The sequence below is a fragment of the Canis lupus genome, chromosome 2, assembly GCF_048164855.1.
Source record: "Canis lupus baileyi chromosome 2, mCanLup2.hap1, whole genome shotgun sequence".
In the NCBI taxonomy this organism is placed as follows: Eukaryota; Metazoa; Chordata; class Mammalia; order Carnivora; family Canidae; genus Canis; species Canis lupus.
This window is the reverse complement of record NC_132839.1, coordinates 38,965,279-38,982,469: the sequence shown is the minus strand read 5'-3', so window position 1 is coordinate 38,982,469 and position 17,191 is coordinate 38,965,279. Positions and strand designations below refer to the sequence as shown.

At 42.4% G+C, this 17,191-nt stretch overlaps 1 protein-coding gene across 7 annotated transcripts in view; it reads right to left on the bottom strand.

Moving 5' to 3' along the window:
* OTUD7A (OTU deubiquitinase 7A) overlaps positions 1–17,191 on the bottom strand; it is a 392,748-nt gene that overhangs the window by 81,990 nt on the left and 293,567 nt on the right. For all 7 annotated transcript variants that reach the window (XM_072795875.1, XM_072795845.1, XM_072795885.1 and 4 more), the window contains one exon: positions 14,570–14,788. In XM_072795875.1, the coding sequence (XP_072651976.1) occupies positions 14,570–14,788 (219 nt within the window). The remainder of the gene's footprint in view (positions 1–14,569; positions 14,789–17,191) is intronic.

The following is a 17,191-nucleotide window of genomic DNA, read 5'->3' as shown; positions in this document are numbered from 1 at the left end:
AAATATCACATAGAACAGGGGCAAAGGGTGGTTATATTAAAATAAATGTACTGGTTAAAGACAAAAGTTGTTAAACTGATTTTAAGAACAAATCAAAAAAAAAAAAAAGAACAAATCAACCACATGCTGTTTACAAAAGACACATCTAAAATATGAGAACACAAAAGTATTAAAAGTAAAAGTATGGCTAAGTATGGTGCATCTGGTCAATTTTAAACTAAAGAAAGCTAGGGTAACAGATAAAAGAAACTAAAAGGCAAGAAAGCACTACTAGAATCAAATAGGCTCTCTTCATAATGTTCAGCAGCTCAGTTCATGAGGAAGACATAACGTAAGTTGCTGTATTTAATAACACAGCCTTTACTTGATTTAAAAATCCATAAAATAAAAGGAGATATGAACAAATGCAATAATAATGGGAAATTCTCATGTATCTCTCTCAGTAATTAAGAAATTCAGTAAAAAATATACAGACTTGAAAAACATAATGACCAAATGTACATATATAAAATTATACAGCCCACAATAGAAGTCTATGTTATTTTTAAGCAGACACGAACATTAAAAAGACAAAAAGATCATATTCTGGTCCATAAAGCAAAAAAGTCTCAACAAAGTCTCAACAAATTTCAAGTCATACAGATCATGCTCTCTGACTATGGAGCAATTAAGGTAGAAATCAGTAATACAAAAGTAACTAGAAATATTTAATGTACCTTCCATTTATTTAGAAATCAGAAAACACCTCCAATAATTTGTGGGTCAAAGAATAAATAAAAATAAAAATAAGAATATTTTGAACAAAAATGTTACATTTCAAAACTTGCGGAATGTGGCTAAAATAGTAATGTGAGGAAAATTAATAATTTTAAATCCTTGTGAGACAAAAGAAGAAAGGTTAAGAATTAATGGCTTAGGTATTCATCTCAAGAGTTAGGAAAGAAACAGTAAATAAATCCAAAGTACAAGACAATAATATAGATCAGGAATTAGTAAACTTTGGCCTGTTGGTCAAATCTGGCCAGTGGTCTATTTTTGTATGGTCTGAAAACTAAGAATGACTTTTATGTATTTTAAAGGTGCGTGTGTGTGTGTGTGTGTGTGAGAGAGAGAGAGAGAGAGAGACAGACAGACAGACAGAGAGAGAGAGACTAGGGGTGAGGAGAAGGGTGTGTGTGTGAGATGGAGAGAGTAGGAGATAGGGAGGGAGGGAAGAAGGAGTGTGTGGAGAGATCAGGAGAAAGAGAATCAACATGTGACAGAGACCTTATGTGACTGGCAAAGCCTAGAAATATCCTTAAGATATGAATAAGAAAGAAAGGCATTTTCAGACCAACAAAAGTAGAGAATTAATTGTTATTAGGCCTGCACATAAAAACAAAACCAAATCATATCAAACCAGCATGGTATAATAAGTCTAAATCTGTATGTACCCAATAACATAGTTTTAATGTATATAAAACAAAAGTTGATAGAATTTAAGGAGAAATAGAGGAACCCATGATCACAGGGGAGCTTTAATATGCCCTTTTCAGGAGCTGATAGAACAGGTGGAATAAAGCTTAGTTAGGGAAGATCTGAACAACAAAAATCAACAACAACAACAAAAAACAAACAAACAAAAAACCAAAATTCAACAAAATTGATATAGTTAACACACATAAAACACTATACCTGAGAAGGGCAGAATTCAAATTTTTTTCAAGTGCATAGGGAATATTTTCCAAACTTCATCATATGCTGGGTCATAAAGTAGTCTCAACAAAATTTAAATGTCTGAAATTATTCATTGTATATTCTCTGACTATAGAGAAGCTTGAAAAAATTTAAATTTCATATTTTCTTAGACATTAAGCAATATACTTCTTTTTTTAAAGATTATTTATTTATTTATTCATGAGAGACACACAGAGAGGGAGAGGGGGGCTGAACACAGGCAGAGGGAGAAGCAGTCTCCATGCAGGGAGCCCGATGTGGGACTCGATCCGGGGGCTCCATGATCAGGCCCTGGGCTGACTGCGGCACTAAACCACTGAACCACCTGGGCTGCCCAAGCAATACTCTTCTAAATAATCTATGAATCAAAGAAAATTGCAAGAGAAATTAGGAAATATTTTATTTTATTACTTTATTTTTTCTAAAGATTTTATTTATTTATTCATGAGAAACACAGAGGCAGAGACATAGGCAGAGGGAGAAGTAGGCTCCCAGTGTGGAGCCCAAAGAGGGACTCAATCCCAGGACCCCGGGATCACGATCTGAGCCAAAGGCAGATGCTCAACCACTGAGCCACCCAGGTGCCCTCAGAAAATGTTTTAAATTGAATGATAAAGAAGAATAATCTATCAAAAAATTGTAATATTCGGCTAAAGCGCTGCATAGAGAGATACTTGTGGCTTTAGAGATGTGTAGCCTTATGGCACACTGCCAAAGAAGATATAATGGTATTAGCTTCCATTTCATGGGCCAGAAGAAAGAGTAGCATAACTAACCCAAAGGAAGAAAATGAAAAAAAAAAAAAAAAAAAAAAAGGAACAGCGATTAAGGAAACAGGAAATAAATGTACAGTAAAGAAGCCAAGAGAGCCCAAAATAGATTCTTCGAATAGATCAGTACAATTCCTAAGTCTCTAGCAACATTATTAATGAAAATAAAAGGCTATTACTAAGTATCAGCATTGGAAGTGAAAAAGGAGGCATCATTCCAGATTCTGTAGGCATTCAAAACCAGTGAGCATTAACATCAATGACTATAATGGAATGACAAATAATATGGAACAACCAGAATTCTAGACAAGAAGAGCCAGTTGGTACATCCACTGAAAACTGTTATAAAGCTAACCTTGTATAAAATCCCAATACCCAGAAATACCACTCCTAGGTATGTATCTGCAGAAATATATACATGTGTTCACCAAAAACATGCATGAGAATGTTCACAGCAGCACTGTTTACAATAAAATACTGGAGACTACCCAGATGTTCTGGACTGAATGTTTGTGTCCCCCCCAAAATTCACATGTTGAAGCCCTTTTAGTAGTATTTGGAGATGGGGCCTCTGAGGAAGTAATTAAGGTTAAATGAAGTCATAAGGCTCTGGTCCTAATTTGAAAGGATTAATGTCCTTATAAGAGACACCAGAGAGTTTGCTCTTTGTCTCTGCATGTATGTACTGAGGAAAGGTCACACGAGGACACAGTCAGAAGGCAGCTGTCTACAAGCCAGAGAGTCCTTACCGAAAACTGAATTGCCTGGCAGCTTGATCGGAGACTTCCAGCCTTTAGAATTGTGAGAAAATAAACTTCTGATGTTTAAGCCACCTAGTTTCTGGTGTTTTGTTATGGCATCCTGGTCTAAGAAACCATCAACAATATAGCAGATAAAGAGTTTATAATATATATGCATACATTGCTGTACCAGATAACGATGAGGATAACTATAGTTTTGCTTAATAACATGAATGAATATCAAAAGCTTAATAGTAAGTGAAAGAATCCAGAACTTAACCCTTTCATGATTCCATTTATATAAAGTTCACATAAAGGCCAAATAAATCTATATTGTTAGAAGTCCGTTTTCTTGATCTGAGTTTCTTGACAGGAGACTTTGTTGTGGAATGTGTTTTGTTCTGCACTTAATTGTTTTCACACTTTGCTGTATGTGTGTTATGTTTCCATAAGGAGTTAAAAAAAAAAAAGAAAGGGTGTTGAGTGTTACTCTGGAGACAATTGCAAGAGCGAGATAGCTGGAAGCCCCTGGCACCTGAGAAGATACTTTGAAAGCAAAGGAAAGGTTCAAGGGGTGAGATTCCTGAGAGCTGGTGCTTGCTGGATGAAAGACCCTTGGAAAACTCTCCTTTGCAAATATTTCCATTCCATATTACTTTTCCCATAAAATGCAAGTGTTTCTGAAATACGGAATAGGCAGCTTCAATAAACATAAGACTACAAGGTCTATAAAAATAAGACTAAGTCATAAAATCACTAATATATACTGTCATTAAAATATACTTCAACATCAAATTTTTTCTGTTTCTACACAGAATTATTGATAGACTTGTGTCTTATAGATCTAGTCATCAATTTTATTTTACCACTTTTTAAATCATCTGGAAGTTCTAAATCATCTGGAAGTTCTAACCTTTGACATGTCACTTTCTTTTTACTTTTTACTTCTAATATCTGGATTACTAAATGGAATCCCTTTTGGTGGTTTCTTTTTCATCACAGACAAAAACGAGAACAGTGACAATAGTGATAATGAATATTTTTTGATTGTATGGGATCTGCTCACCAGATATATCACATGAGCTTCATTTCTCTCTATATAATGAGACTCGGATCAGTTACCACACGTCAGAATGAGGAGTGTTCAATGCAAAGACTGGGGACTGTTGTAATTTGTGGGGCCTCCTTCACTTTGTCTCCTTGTTGGATGTTTCTGCTCAATGCCATAAGCAATATGTCCTTCTTTGAGTGACTTTGCTGCTTGACTTATATTTGGCCTCTGAAAGAGCAATCCCTTGGAGATTTTCTCTGGTATTGGTGATTTTCTCTTTTAAGAGAATCAAGAAATCATGCAGTTATTATTATTCATTTAAATTTTTATTTAAATTCAAGGTAGTTAACATGTACTGGAAAACTGGTATTAGGAGTAGAATTTAGTGATTCATCACTTACATATAACACCCAGTGCTCATCACAAGTGTCCTCCTTGCTCCCCAACGCCCAGTTAGTTCATCCCTGGCCCATCTCCCCTCCATCAACTCTCAGTTTGTTCTCTATCATTAAGAGTCTTTTATGGTTTGCTTTATGGTTTGCTTCCCTTCTATTTTTTTCCCTTCCCCTATGTTCATCTGTTTTGTCTCTTAAATTTCACATATGAATGAAATCATATGGTATTTGTCTTTTTCTGACTGACTTATTTTACTTAGTGTATATACTCAAGCTCCATTTGCACCATTGTAAATGGTAAGAAAGAAATCATGCAATTATTATTTGGAATGGAAAACTCAGCAGAAAATAGCCTGAGGGAAAAAGTTACAGTTTGCAGTGTTCTAAGCAGAGCTGAGGAGGTGTCCTGGAAAGGGCAGGGTGGGAGGTACCTAGATCTGGGTTCTGACGGGCTCTGCCATTTTACAGGCTGGGTGGCCACAGAGAGTGCTTCTCTGAATCTTCTCTTCCTTACCCATAAAGTGGAAATCATATGGACAGCTGATGGGAGATGCAGAAGTAATTATTACTGAATAATGCACTTAGTATACAATAGATGCTATGCAGATATGTGATGGCTATTATTATCAAAAGCATAGTATTGTAGTGCCTACCCCCACCCCACTCCAGATGATCATATCTTTCAAGAGAGCCCAGTAAGAAGGCTTGGTTTCCTAGGTGGATTCAAAACATGCTGTTTTACATATGAAACCATCAAGAGTGGGATTTAACCGAGACACTTGGGATTTAATCCAAGTGAAGTGCCTAATAATGACACATGAGAAACCTGGGACCTTTGACCATAATATATTCTACATGATTTAAGATCCCATTCTGGATCTTTAGGCATAGGGGAATAGTCAAAGTGCAAATAACGACATTGCATCTGTGGTAAGTAGACTTCTCAGGTAGTGTAAGATACCCACCTCTTGGTAGGGGGAATCCCCTCCTCTTGAGTGTGGATGGGATGCCACCCCCATGATTAGGTTACATTTCCTGGCAATGCAAGGGGTTTTGTAGAGGTAATTAGTTGAGTTTTCAATTTACCTGACAGGGAGATGATCCTGGGTGGGCCTGATATAATCAGGTGACTGCTTTAAAAAAGGATTTGGTAGTCAGAGAAGCATAAAGTCAGAGAAAAAAAGGGAGGAGAGGGGAGAAGTAAGGAAGGGAGAGGAGGGAGAAGAGAGAAGAGAGAGATCATCTTGCTGGTCTTGAAGAAGTAAACTGGCGTGTTGTGAAGAGGGCCATGTGGCAAGCACCAAGGTCTCTAGGGTAGTCTCCACTTGCTGAGAGATTCCCCTACCAAGAGCTATCAAGCTAGCTGGAACCTCAGTTATTTAATTGCAGAGAGCTGAAATCTTTTTTTTTTTTTTTAAGATTTTATTATTTTATTTATTTATTTTGAGAGAGACGGGTGGAGAGAGGCAAAGGAGAGAGACAGAGAGAGAGAGAGAGAGAATCTCAAGTAGACTCCATGCTGAGCATGGACCCTGACATGGGGCTCCATCCCATGACCTCAAGATCATGACCCCAGGGAAAATCAAGAGTTGGACACTCAACCAACTGAGCCACCCAGGTGCCCCACAAAGAACTGCATTCTGACAACACAAAGCATTCAGAAGTAGATCTCTCCTAGTTGGGCCTCCAGCTGAAGACAACCCTGACAACTGGATTTCAGGCTTGAGGGACTCTGAGCGGAGGACCTCGCTAACAGGTACATACTGCTGATCCACAGATACTGTGGGGAAATAAATCTGTAGCTGTCAAATGTGTGGTAATTTGCTGTGTAGCAACAGAAAACAGATACAGCATCTTTTAGCCAGAGTTCACTCAAATAGGAATTTTGTCTATTTGTTTCATGTTCCCATCCTGGGAGAGTTTACAGGGTGTCTAGAATGCACTTGCTTGTGTGTGAGTGCACAGTGCTGAGGGGAGCATGCGTGAACAAACATCTTCAGTCACAAGGAAAGCAGAGAACACTTTGGCCCAGGGCTGGGAGTGTGTGCACACCCAGTAGAGGATGAGCAGATGGAGTGCAGCTTGCCAGAGACCTGTCCTGGACAGGACATTTGGTGAGGGACCCAAACTTCACCCTGTCCAATGGTTTCTTAGTCTCGAGAAGCCTGAAGCATGAACAATTAACATGCATGGCCAAAAAAGTCCCTTTGATTCAATTCCACTTTGACACCTCTTTAAGATGCCTAGAAAACAGGGGGAGACTGGTGGGCAGGCAGGTGGAGGTGTGCAGCTTTCTCAAGGAACACTTTCTTCTTAGAACCCTCACTGCCTGGAGCCTGGCATGTCTCTGCTCTACGGACACTTCTAAACCTTCTCTCCTTCTTCAAGACATGCAGCCTCTTGAGAATCTGCATGAGTAGGCTTGCTGTTCATACTTCCCCTGCTGCTGTTGTGCCAACTTCAGGTCACTGCCTCTTGGTCCCTGGAGCCATCCGCCCTGGCACAGGGACCATTTTGCCACCCTGTCCCCAGGCATGCTTAATCCTTGTCTTCAGGTCACTCTTTTTTTTCAAGATTTTACTTATTTATTCATAAGAGACACACAGAGAGAGCAGAGCCATAGGCAGAGGGAGAATCAGGCTCCCTGTGGGGAGCCTAATGTGGGACTTGATCCCAGGACCCCTGGATCACAACCTGAGCTGAGACAGATGCTCAACCACTGAGCCACCCAGGTGCCCTTCCTCTGGTCACTTTATACATTTCATCACACACCACCCCTGTCACTCAGGTTTTCTCTTGCAGGTGTCTCTCCTCTCTGGACCACGTCTCCTCTGTGTGGGGCCAGGGCACAGGAGGACTGAAAATGCACTGAATTGACCTAAGACGTGTGGTTTCAGCAGCCCTAGCTGGTAGAGGACCTAGAGAAAGCATGACCTTCTGATCTTGAGGGAGACAGTGGCATTGCTTTATTTGCATAACACTGAGCCTGTCTCATCAGGCCAGGTGAGGTGCCCTTCCCAGAGAACAGACACCATGGCTTTTAGAAGCCTCTTTGGTAGGATCCCATTCTCATCCTCCAGAACTTCCAGAAGATAGATTTTTTTTCTTTTCCTGTTCACTTCATGAATCCAATGTAAATAGTGCGATCTCCCTCCAATTATTAAAAGCTTTCCAACATTCTCAGCAACCTGAGGCTTTATTATATAAAACATGGAAAGCATCTGTTTTATATAAAACAGAAAGTTTCAGGGTGGGAATGCCACCGGAAAAAGTGGTCATTTTATACAATTTAGATAATGTTCTTGTCCAGATTCTCATTCTTACTTCCCTGTCTTCCTGTATGTCCACTTTCTAGAAAATATGTCATAGGATTGGTCACTGCTGTTCCTCCTAAGCCGGGGAAAGGATGCTCTGGAAACCTGCACATGTGTTAGATATCTTGTTATCCTCAAGCACTTAAACAGTGATTCAGTACATTAACTGCTCATTTACCTCAAATGGAGCACACCATGAAGGCATGCTCGACGAACAGATTCTGGTTCCTGTCAGATCCCAAGCAGCTTTGCTCTCCTGCCCCACCATGGGATGTGGGCTGCTTTCCACATTGCTGTGGTGGGGCATTCCGGGACTCTGACCCCAGGAGAGGAGCCAGGTGTAAATTCGCCAGCACAGCCATAACTCAGCTTCCTTCTGGAAGGAATCTTGCACATCCAGAAATTATCTTTCATCATGAAGGAATCTCATCTACCTAGAAGTAATCTTTCTGGGTCTGAGAATTAATGCTATCTTAAATGGGGCATCTTTCCTTTTCAGACTACCTTCATTCAAATTTCTTCTAGGGGAATGTATCATTTTCTAAATCTCACTGTAGTCCACATATTTAGTCACATATGGAAGGTGACTGAATCCTGACAAAATTTAGTATGTGGCCAGAGGGATGGAAGCCAAGGCTTAGTGGTTTGATTTCAGTTGGCTTCCAGACGTCAAGACTCTTACACAGTCGAGAGCATTCCTAGGACTATTTGTCAGATGTGACCACACTAGGAAGATGACCCAGCTATGATAAATGCCAGTGCTTTCCAGCCTCTGGAGAGCCAAAAATGGCTCAGTGCCATTCTAACATCTCCAGCCAGACTCAAGTTGGGATGCCCAAGATTAAGTCATTCTTCACACAAGCAATGTGATTAGGAACGTGGTACAAAATTTCTACGTCTAGCTTTGACAGAGCAGTCATTCAATCTCCTCACACAATAACTTCACTTAAGAACAGAAGACAGATGAACAAACGTGGAATTGGCACTGCGAATAGAAAAAAAAAAAACAACCCAAAACTTGAGTGCCTGTAGAGAAGAGAATCACAGGTGAACTCCGTCGAGGGAGGCTGGTGGTATTACGGGTGAGGAGCTATTAGTCACTCATTCTGCCTTTTCTAAGCAATGTTCCTGATTCATACACGATAATGGGACCAATTAACTTAGCTTTGTAACAGATGGTTTCCACACAGTTTAAAATAAGATGTCATTTTGCTCATTACCCATGAAGACATGGAGATGAAAGAAAATAAAATGTGACAATTCTCTAGGGGCAAGATTAGTACCTCTTGCCCTAAATGTGACCCTGTGATTTCTTTTAAGATCACTGCCCTTATGGAGCAACCCCACCCACCCATGGTCACTGATCCCTCTTCTCTGGGCCTTGCTGTGCTTCTGCAAGTCCCTCCTCTGGGACTGCAATGTTTTGCTTTGGGTCTGTCTCCCTGGCATTTCTGTCTGGCTCCAGACCCCCTCATCCACCTGGTATTCAACACAGAGCAGAGCTGTGCTGGGGGTGCAGTGGGAGGGTGCTACGAAAGCTCACCTCCTCCCCAGGGGTTTCTTCTCACACTGCTAACTCCTCATCTATATCCTTAACTCAGGCTTTTCCTGACCTCCAGACTCTCATGTTCAACTGGACAGCCATGTCACAAATCTCACCAGGATCTCTGACCTAGCCTGCCCCTCTTGGTCCTTCCATGGCCTTCCAAACCTATCTCTCTCACAGGGGTCTGTGTCTGCCTATGGTACTGTCATCTACCAGCATGTTAAGGAAAGGCAACATTTTTGGGGTCATGCTTGACTCAGCTCTTTCTGCCACAGCCCCCATCTAGTCCATCAGCAAGTCCTGTGGGTCTACCCTCAAAACAGATTCTGCTTCAGTATCTAGCTGCTTCTTGTTACTTCCACTGCTAGTTCTACAGTGCTGGCAACCCCTCTTCCCCGGAGCTAAAGCAGCTACATCCTCCCTGCTCTTCCTGCTTCTTCTCTTGCCCCCTTGGAGTCCATTCTCAACAGACCCCAGAATGCGTCAAAAATGAATCTTGACATGTCACTCCCCTGCTCAAAACTTTCCCAGGACTGCACATCTTACCTACAGTTAAGTCCAAAAGCTCGCAATGGCTCTCTGGGGCCCTAGCTACCATTCTCCTGCCTTCCTTTCCAACTCCTCCAGCCTCTGCTCCATCTGCTCCTGTGCCCAGCCTTCTGTATGTAGTGTGCAGACCTCTGAAGCCAAACCCCCTCTGCCGGGAACACTGGAGCCCAATGTCTCCATCTCTCCCTTCCCCCTGCCCTCTGAGACCTGCCATAGACTCCTTCATTTCACCTTGTATCTCCTACTTTCCTTCTTACCCCTACCAGAATGGTCCTCACCGCCTCATTTCACATTTATGATCTACCTTTTATTTTCTTTCTTCCCCACTAGAATTTAATCTCTGGAAGCACAGGAATTTCACCTGTATGGTTTATAGTCATGGTCCCAGCATGGAATAGGAATAGGTTGTTTCATGGGAGCCCAGGGTTGTGTTGGGTGAACTGGTCTTTGTTTGGCAGCTGTCACATATCTCTGACTGTAAATGTAAGAAAGTGAGGCTCAAGAAATCCAACTAACTTGGCCAAGTTCTCAGCTGACCTGGGACCCGGCCAGGTTGGGCTGAATCTGAAGTTTTGAGACATCTGCACATCTTACCACTTCTCAGGCAGATTTGTTTCACTCGGATTACCCTTCCATGGAGCCAAGACTCAACACCACAATTCAAAGGGGTCCCTAATATTTTTTGGCATCTATATTTCAGTTTTTCAGGTGAGCAGTAACTGCTATCTTACACAAATACACCTCTGACCTCTGGGTTCACAGACTTGCTGAAGCACTGCACACCATCTCGACCGCAGTGGTGGGCTTCTGGATGAGGCACCATTAGTTAGTTACTCCTCAGACCTAGAGACCTGTCATCTCTGAGTCTTCTTACATGTAAATGAAGAAGATAACTGAATTGAGCAATGTATGGTTTCTTGTATTTTCCATGGAAGGTAATCATTACAGAATGAAAAGGCATTTTTCCTTCATCTCTCAGGGGGTCAGCGTTTGTATGTACTGAAGACTCAGGCCTTCTGTTGCCCTCCAGATGGTCATGGGGTGAGAGGGAGCAGGTTGTAGCCTCCAGGGATTTAAAGCTTGGGAGAATGGGTTCTGTAGGAGGTGAAGACTTGTACCCCCCCCTCAAAAAGATGGGATGCTCCAGGCCTTGCCAGACACTGAGAGAGTAGATCCAAGCCCCCGTGATGGACCAGGGGCAAAACCAATGGAGTGAAGTTCATTTCATTCCCAATTTTCTGGACCCCACAAGCCCCAGATTTTGTAGAGTCCCAAGGGCAGGAAAAGCTTTCCACTCTGAGACCCTATGACAGACATGATATTTCCTTCCCCAAACAGCGAAAATTATGCCTCGAACAAGTGGATTTTTTAGACATCTATATCAATCTCCCATGTTTATATGTGCACACACATATATATCGACAGCTTATCCACAACTATCCTGAGCAATAAATTACTACAAGGAGGAATTCACACTTTATACCTGGCAATACTGAGCAGCTTTCTCACATCTCTGTTTTATGGTAGAGCTCTGTCTTCCCTATGGGAAGACACCGTCAATGGTGGAGCCTGATGGTAACAACAGGAGCACAGCCTGTGTGGGAGAGAATAAGGCCATCTCCCAGTGGGCCATACTCATCGCCCAGATTGGGTGGGGGACCATGTATGGCTCACCTGACACCAGCCAGGTCCCCACCAGAATCCAGGCACAGAAAGGGCCTGAGGGATGGTCTAGTCTACACCCCTGCTTGGCTGTTGAGGAAAGAAATCAAGAGAATTCATAGGGATGATGGACTGGGTCAGCTCTGTGCTGAGGAAATGAACACATTTATTCTTTATGCCTACAATGTTTTTCAGTTCCTCATTTCCCTGTGCTAGGCAGAGCCCTGGTGTTCAGCTCTTGCTGCACCAGGGGCATGCTCCTGAAGTATAGGTCAGCCTGCCAGCCTCCCTAAGGCTTTCTGTAGCATGGATGGAGTGCTTTCCCAGCGCTGGGTGGGGATCCCTGTTGCCTATTCTTTCCATCCTCTTGGCATGTGACAGAAACAATATTGGTGAATTTAGTGTCTTCACTTGGTAAGTTTGAATTAATTAAAAGGTGCTCCAAGACTGCATGGTTGAGTAAAATAGTACCCTTTAAAAATACTAATCCAGAAGGTAAGATGTGATAAAATTTTTTTTTAAAATTTTATGTTACAAAAAAAGTAACAGAAAAGATATTATAAAGAAGTAGAGGATTTCGCTAAGCATGGTAGGGTCGAAGGAGGAGGTGATCATGGTGGCAGACAGGGACGCTGCACTCTTTATCAGGACTCTACCTTCAAACGAAGCAGCTACCATTACTGGTGCTACTAGCCATTGTCAGGACCTAAGGTCATAAAGTGCCAGCCAGGTAGCATTCAAGAGAAATTAGCTCATGAAACTCTTTTCTTTCTTAACCTATACCAAATTCCCCCTTCTGTATGGATAGTTAATCCTTTGTTTAAAATCTCTTATCTGAATTATCCACATAGAAGCATCTTTAAAAGAGCCAACTGCCATAGTGAGTGGTTTAGGATTACTGCTAATCCAGGCAAATTGTTTTATGATTGTTGATCAGTCAGGAACCCTGAGATAAGACAAAATAGGTCACTGTCAGTCTTTGGGTTGCATTGGATGCTTTGTAGCAGCTGAGGAAACAAGTTATCTGTAGTCACAACATCAGATCCAACAAGTTACTGGGAGTGCAGAACCTGTTCTCAAACCAAGCATCCATGGGTGAGGCTCCCCTGAGTCCTGTGTCTGAGACTGATCACCAGGCTGCCCAACACAAATAAGGTCCCACTAATGACCATCCCTTCCTTTGTCTATGTGAATTTTGTGCTTTCCTTCTTGGAGCAGGTGGATGAGGATGTTTCCTGGATTGTTCTACAAGAAATGGGATGAAGCCAAGTATACACAGAGGCTTGGATCTGGTGGAAACACCCAAGTGTCCACTTTCTGGATGTTTTCCATTTGCCCTGAAGATGTGTACTCCCTATACTCTGCACCCACAGGGCAACTTGCATGAACACCAGTAATGGGCTCTCTGCTCTCTGCCCTTCTACTGGTGAGAGGCACTAGTTAGAGCCTGAAAGGTGGAGGAAGAAGGTGGATGGAGTGTTTATTTTTCCAGATTTTTTTTTATCCAAAAGCCACACCTTCTATAAGTAGTTTTTTTCTATCAGCTACTCTCATCATTTGCCCTTTTGCTACCAAGATTGGTAGGAAGTGACTGGGCCATCTGCCAATGTCAAGATCATACCAGCTGTAGATCTTCTCTTCAGTCTTCTGCAACATTCCAAAGGCTTGAGCATTTTTATTTGTGTCTTGGCTAAGAGCTGAGATAAGCCCAATTCCCTGACAGAGCAGCACTAGCTGGCTGAAGGCCGGAACACACCCTCTCTTTGTTATGCTCAGCCAGAGGATCCCCATCCTGCTCCCCTGGGATCTGCCACACAGGAGCACCTCCATGTGCCAGGCCTTTGGAAGTGGAGGTTCTGCTCTGCTGCAGCAGGGAATAGCTGGCTGACAATGGAATCAGAATCAGAAAGACTTGTTTTCCAGCCTGACTGAGTGAGGACACACTCCAAATGCACTGATAACCCACACTGGCAGGTGAGGCCCCATGGGAGATGCATGCTGTGCCTAAGAAGGGCATAGAGTCTTCTGCATGCATGTCTGAGAAGCCCCTGAACACGTCGTTTTGCAAAGATATATAATGAAAACGGTTATGAGTAAGGTAGCATATTTGCTCTGTCTTAGGAAGAACCTACATCTACTTTAGACATTTGTTTTGAACTAATTATTTTGTTCTTAGGGATTCCAAAGAAGACAAGTCTGACTTGCTCCCCACATCTCCTCCTCATTGGGATGTCAACAGAAACGCTAAGAAAAAGGGAGAGAGTGAAGTCAGGGTTTTTGTTTCTCTAGCCTAGAGGCAAGGAATTCTGGGGGGAAGGAGATGACAGCCACAAAGCACATGCCATTTCATATTCAAGTAGCCTCACCAGGCTGTAACCTGTCTTCCCATCTTTGCAGGAAAACTGAGGCTCAGGGAGGTTACATAACTTGCTCATGTCCACAGGAAGTGACAGGGTCTCCTATTTTTCTCAAAGTTCATGGTCTTTCTTACCTTTTGTTTGACACCCACGGGAGGTTTGGATGGAAACAGGAGAAAAGTAAGGCAAAGCCACAGAGAGTTCTCTTTAGAGAGGACTGGCCTAGCCAGGTGGGATCTGGGAACAAAGGGAATAAACTCAAGAGGTCTCAACACCATGCTGTCATGGAACCCTACCAGCTGGTGCTAGGCTGCAGCAGAGCTTGTCTGCAGAGTAGGGGGGTTTGCTGCAAGCATCTAGAGTCTGAGTTGAACACACTTGAGTCAGACAACATGCCTCTCCCTTGCTCATTGACCTAAGTTAGGCCAGCCTTACTTGCTCCCTGAGCCTGCTGGGGCCAGGAACTCACCTGCCTGCTCCAAAGCCACCATGGTCGCCTGCTCGATCAAGTCCCGTTCAATGAAGCTCCTGAAGTCTTCGCTGTACACGCTCAGATCTGGCAACTGGAATGTGTAGATGGGCATTTCCAGGGGGAACTGCTCATTGTTGCACTCACTCGCCACGTGGGACCGGGCCAGAGAGACGATAGCAGAGCTGGCGTGGGAAATCCCCCGGGAAAGTCGCTTTTCTGCAGTGGGGGGAGGAAGGACAACCACAGGAACTGAGTGCGGTGGGTGTGTGGCTCTGTGAGCATGCATCCACACAAACGTGCATGCACAGATATGCTCACACACACACACAGGCACACACACATTCACCCGCACACCTGTCACTCTTCCTGCAGGCCTCCCTACTGCTGAGCTAACATTACCACCACCTGGCATATGGCACTTACTCACTCTGAGTCATGAAACCATTCAGAAAGAGGCGAGCTGCAAGTCTACCATACAAGTACACATCAGCATCTTGAAAGATCACCAGTTTTGCTTTTTTTGGTCTTAAGTTACATCTGATTCAGTTCAGCAGAGCTGCCCTCTTCAGAGCTCTAAAGGCCACATGCCAGACTGCTCTTTGTTTTATACATTTACATACTTAAAGCAAGAGGCAATTGGTTCAGGCTTTCCCCACATGGCTTGAATCATAGGAGAGGTTACTTTACTAAAGTTACTTTGATAAACATATCCCATGTGACGATGCTCCAAATACAAAAATACGAAGCCATCCCATCTGCTTCTCTTCTGTCTCAGTTTGCCACTGTCACAAGCACTCAGAAGTGCTGGTCTACTCTGGTCTTCTTCTGCCTGGATTTTCCAGCCAAAGGGTGAAAAATGTAGTACAGAATTCCTCTGATGTATGTGATGCTCCCCTGTTAAGAAGTTAATCATCATGTGATCTCAATGCCTCAGCAAAAAAAAGTGGATGCCTTTGTTCTCTTAGTGCTGTAAAAGCATACTTGTTTTTTTTTTGCATACTTGGTTTTTTAAAGCCCTGCTCTTAATAGTTAACATTCATGATAATACAAGAATTCTTAAAGGCATGGTGTTAGGGGGAAGTTTTCTTTTTACAATCAGTATTTGCAATAATGGAGAATTCTTCTAGCAAGGCAGAAGTCCTCTTTTAATTTGTTCAGGAAAATAAAATTCAAACCAGTGTTTGAATAGGTGTTGTGTAAACCCTGTGGCAAATTCCTAAGTGTATCCATTCAGGTCATGAGGACTCCCACTTCATTTCAGATTAGCCTGCTCACTCATTAGGCTCTGTGCTCATGCTGATGCTGCTCTGAAGCATGCCTCTGCCCACCTGTGCTCAAAAAAATCCCACACTCATGCCTTCATCCAGAACAGGAGCTTCTTACTTCCCCAGGTGCAAGAGCAATGGACAGAAATGATGTTCAAGTAATTTTGCTACAGGAGACTAAAAACAAGAGGCTTTTGATCTTGGGGTAAGCTGGTTTTAAATTTAAAGTCCATTCTGAGAAGCCTCAAGTACCTGTGCATTAACAAGAATGGTGAGTCTCACAGAGTATTTTTTTAATTTTTTTTATAAATTTATTTTTTATTGGTGTTCAATTTGCCAACATATAGAATAACACCCAGTGCTCATCCCATCAAGTGCCCCCCTCAGCGCCCATCACTCAGTCACCCTTACCCCCCCCACCCACCTCCCTTTCTACCATCCTTAGTTCATTTCCCGAGTTAGGAGTCTCTCATGTTCTGTCTCCGTTTCTGATATTTCCCACTCATTTTTTCTCACAGAGTATTTTTAAATGAGTAGCTTCGATTCATCTTCAGTTGGATTTCAAGACCATGATGACTAGTTATTTTGTATTTTGAGGAAAGGCAAAGAGAAGTTAAACCACACTGGCCATGAGAAAGAAGAGAAATGAAGCGTATAGGTCCTGGCTTGTCTACCATTGGGGATAGCCCCATTGCTTTCTGCATGTGGTCCATGTTCTTGAGAGCAGGGGCAAAGGAGACTCCAAGTCCTTCTGCCATGTTCTCCAGGTCTCACAAGCCATGCTGATGTCTCACGTCTTGCTACAGACTACTGTTTCTGTATCTTAGAAAGTAGAACTGCCCCATCCTTTGGGATCTGATGGAGATGGACATCAGGTGTTCTTTAACACCCGAGGTGTTATGTGATCCCATGGTCTACTGGGCAGACTCACAATGCTGTTCTCAACAGTGGGAAACTGCTGGGCAGGGTTATCTGTACTCCTTCAAGGCTTATCACTTAGTACCTATTTGCCAGTTGATGAGATGTTATTAGATGAGATGACCTTATCTTTTGGCAAATGATAACTGTGAGTAAATAAAGAAGTTAATGGTTGTCTAAACAGACAACAAAATGAACCTAAATGTGATTGACGACAAGCAGCAGTAGAAAGGGAGAAGACGATACTAAGGAACATGTCTTCTTCAGGGTAAAATGTAGTTGTTAATAAATTTAAAAAAATGATAGGAAGAAAACATAAATACAGGTTTTCATAGATTAGGGGTAACTATAACATGAAGAGAGGTAGAAAGTATAACTTTCAAAGCAAAATAAAAGTTTAACTAGCCAGAGAAGATAGGAAAGGTGGGGCACCTAG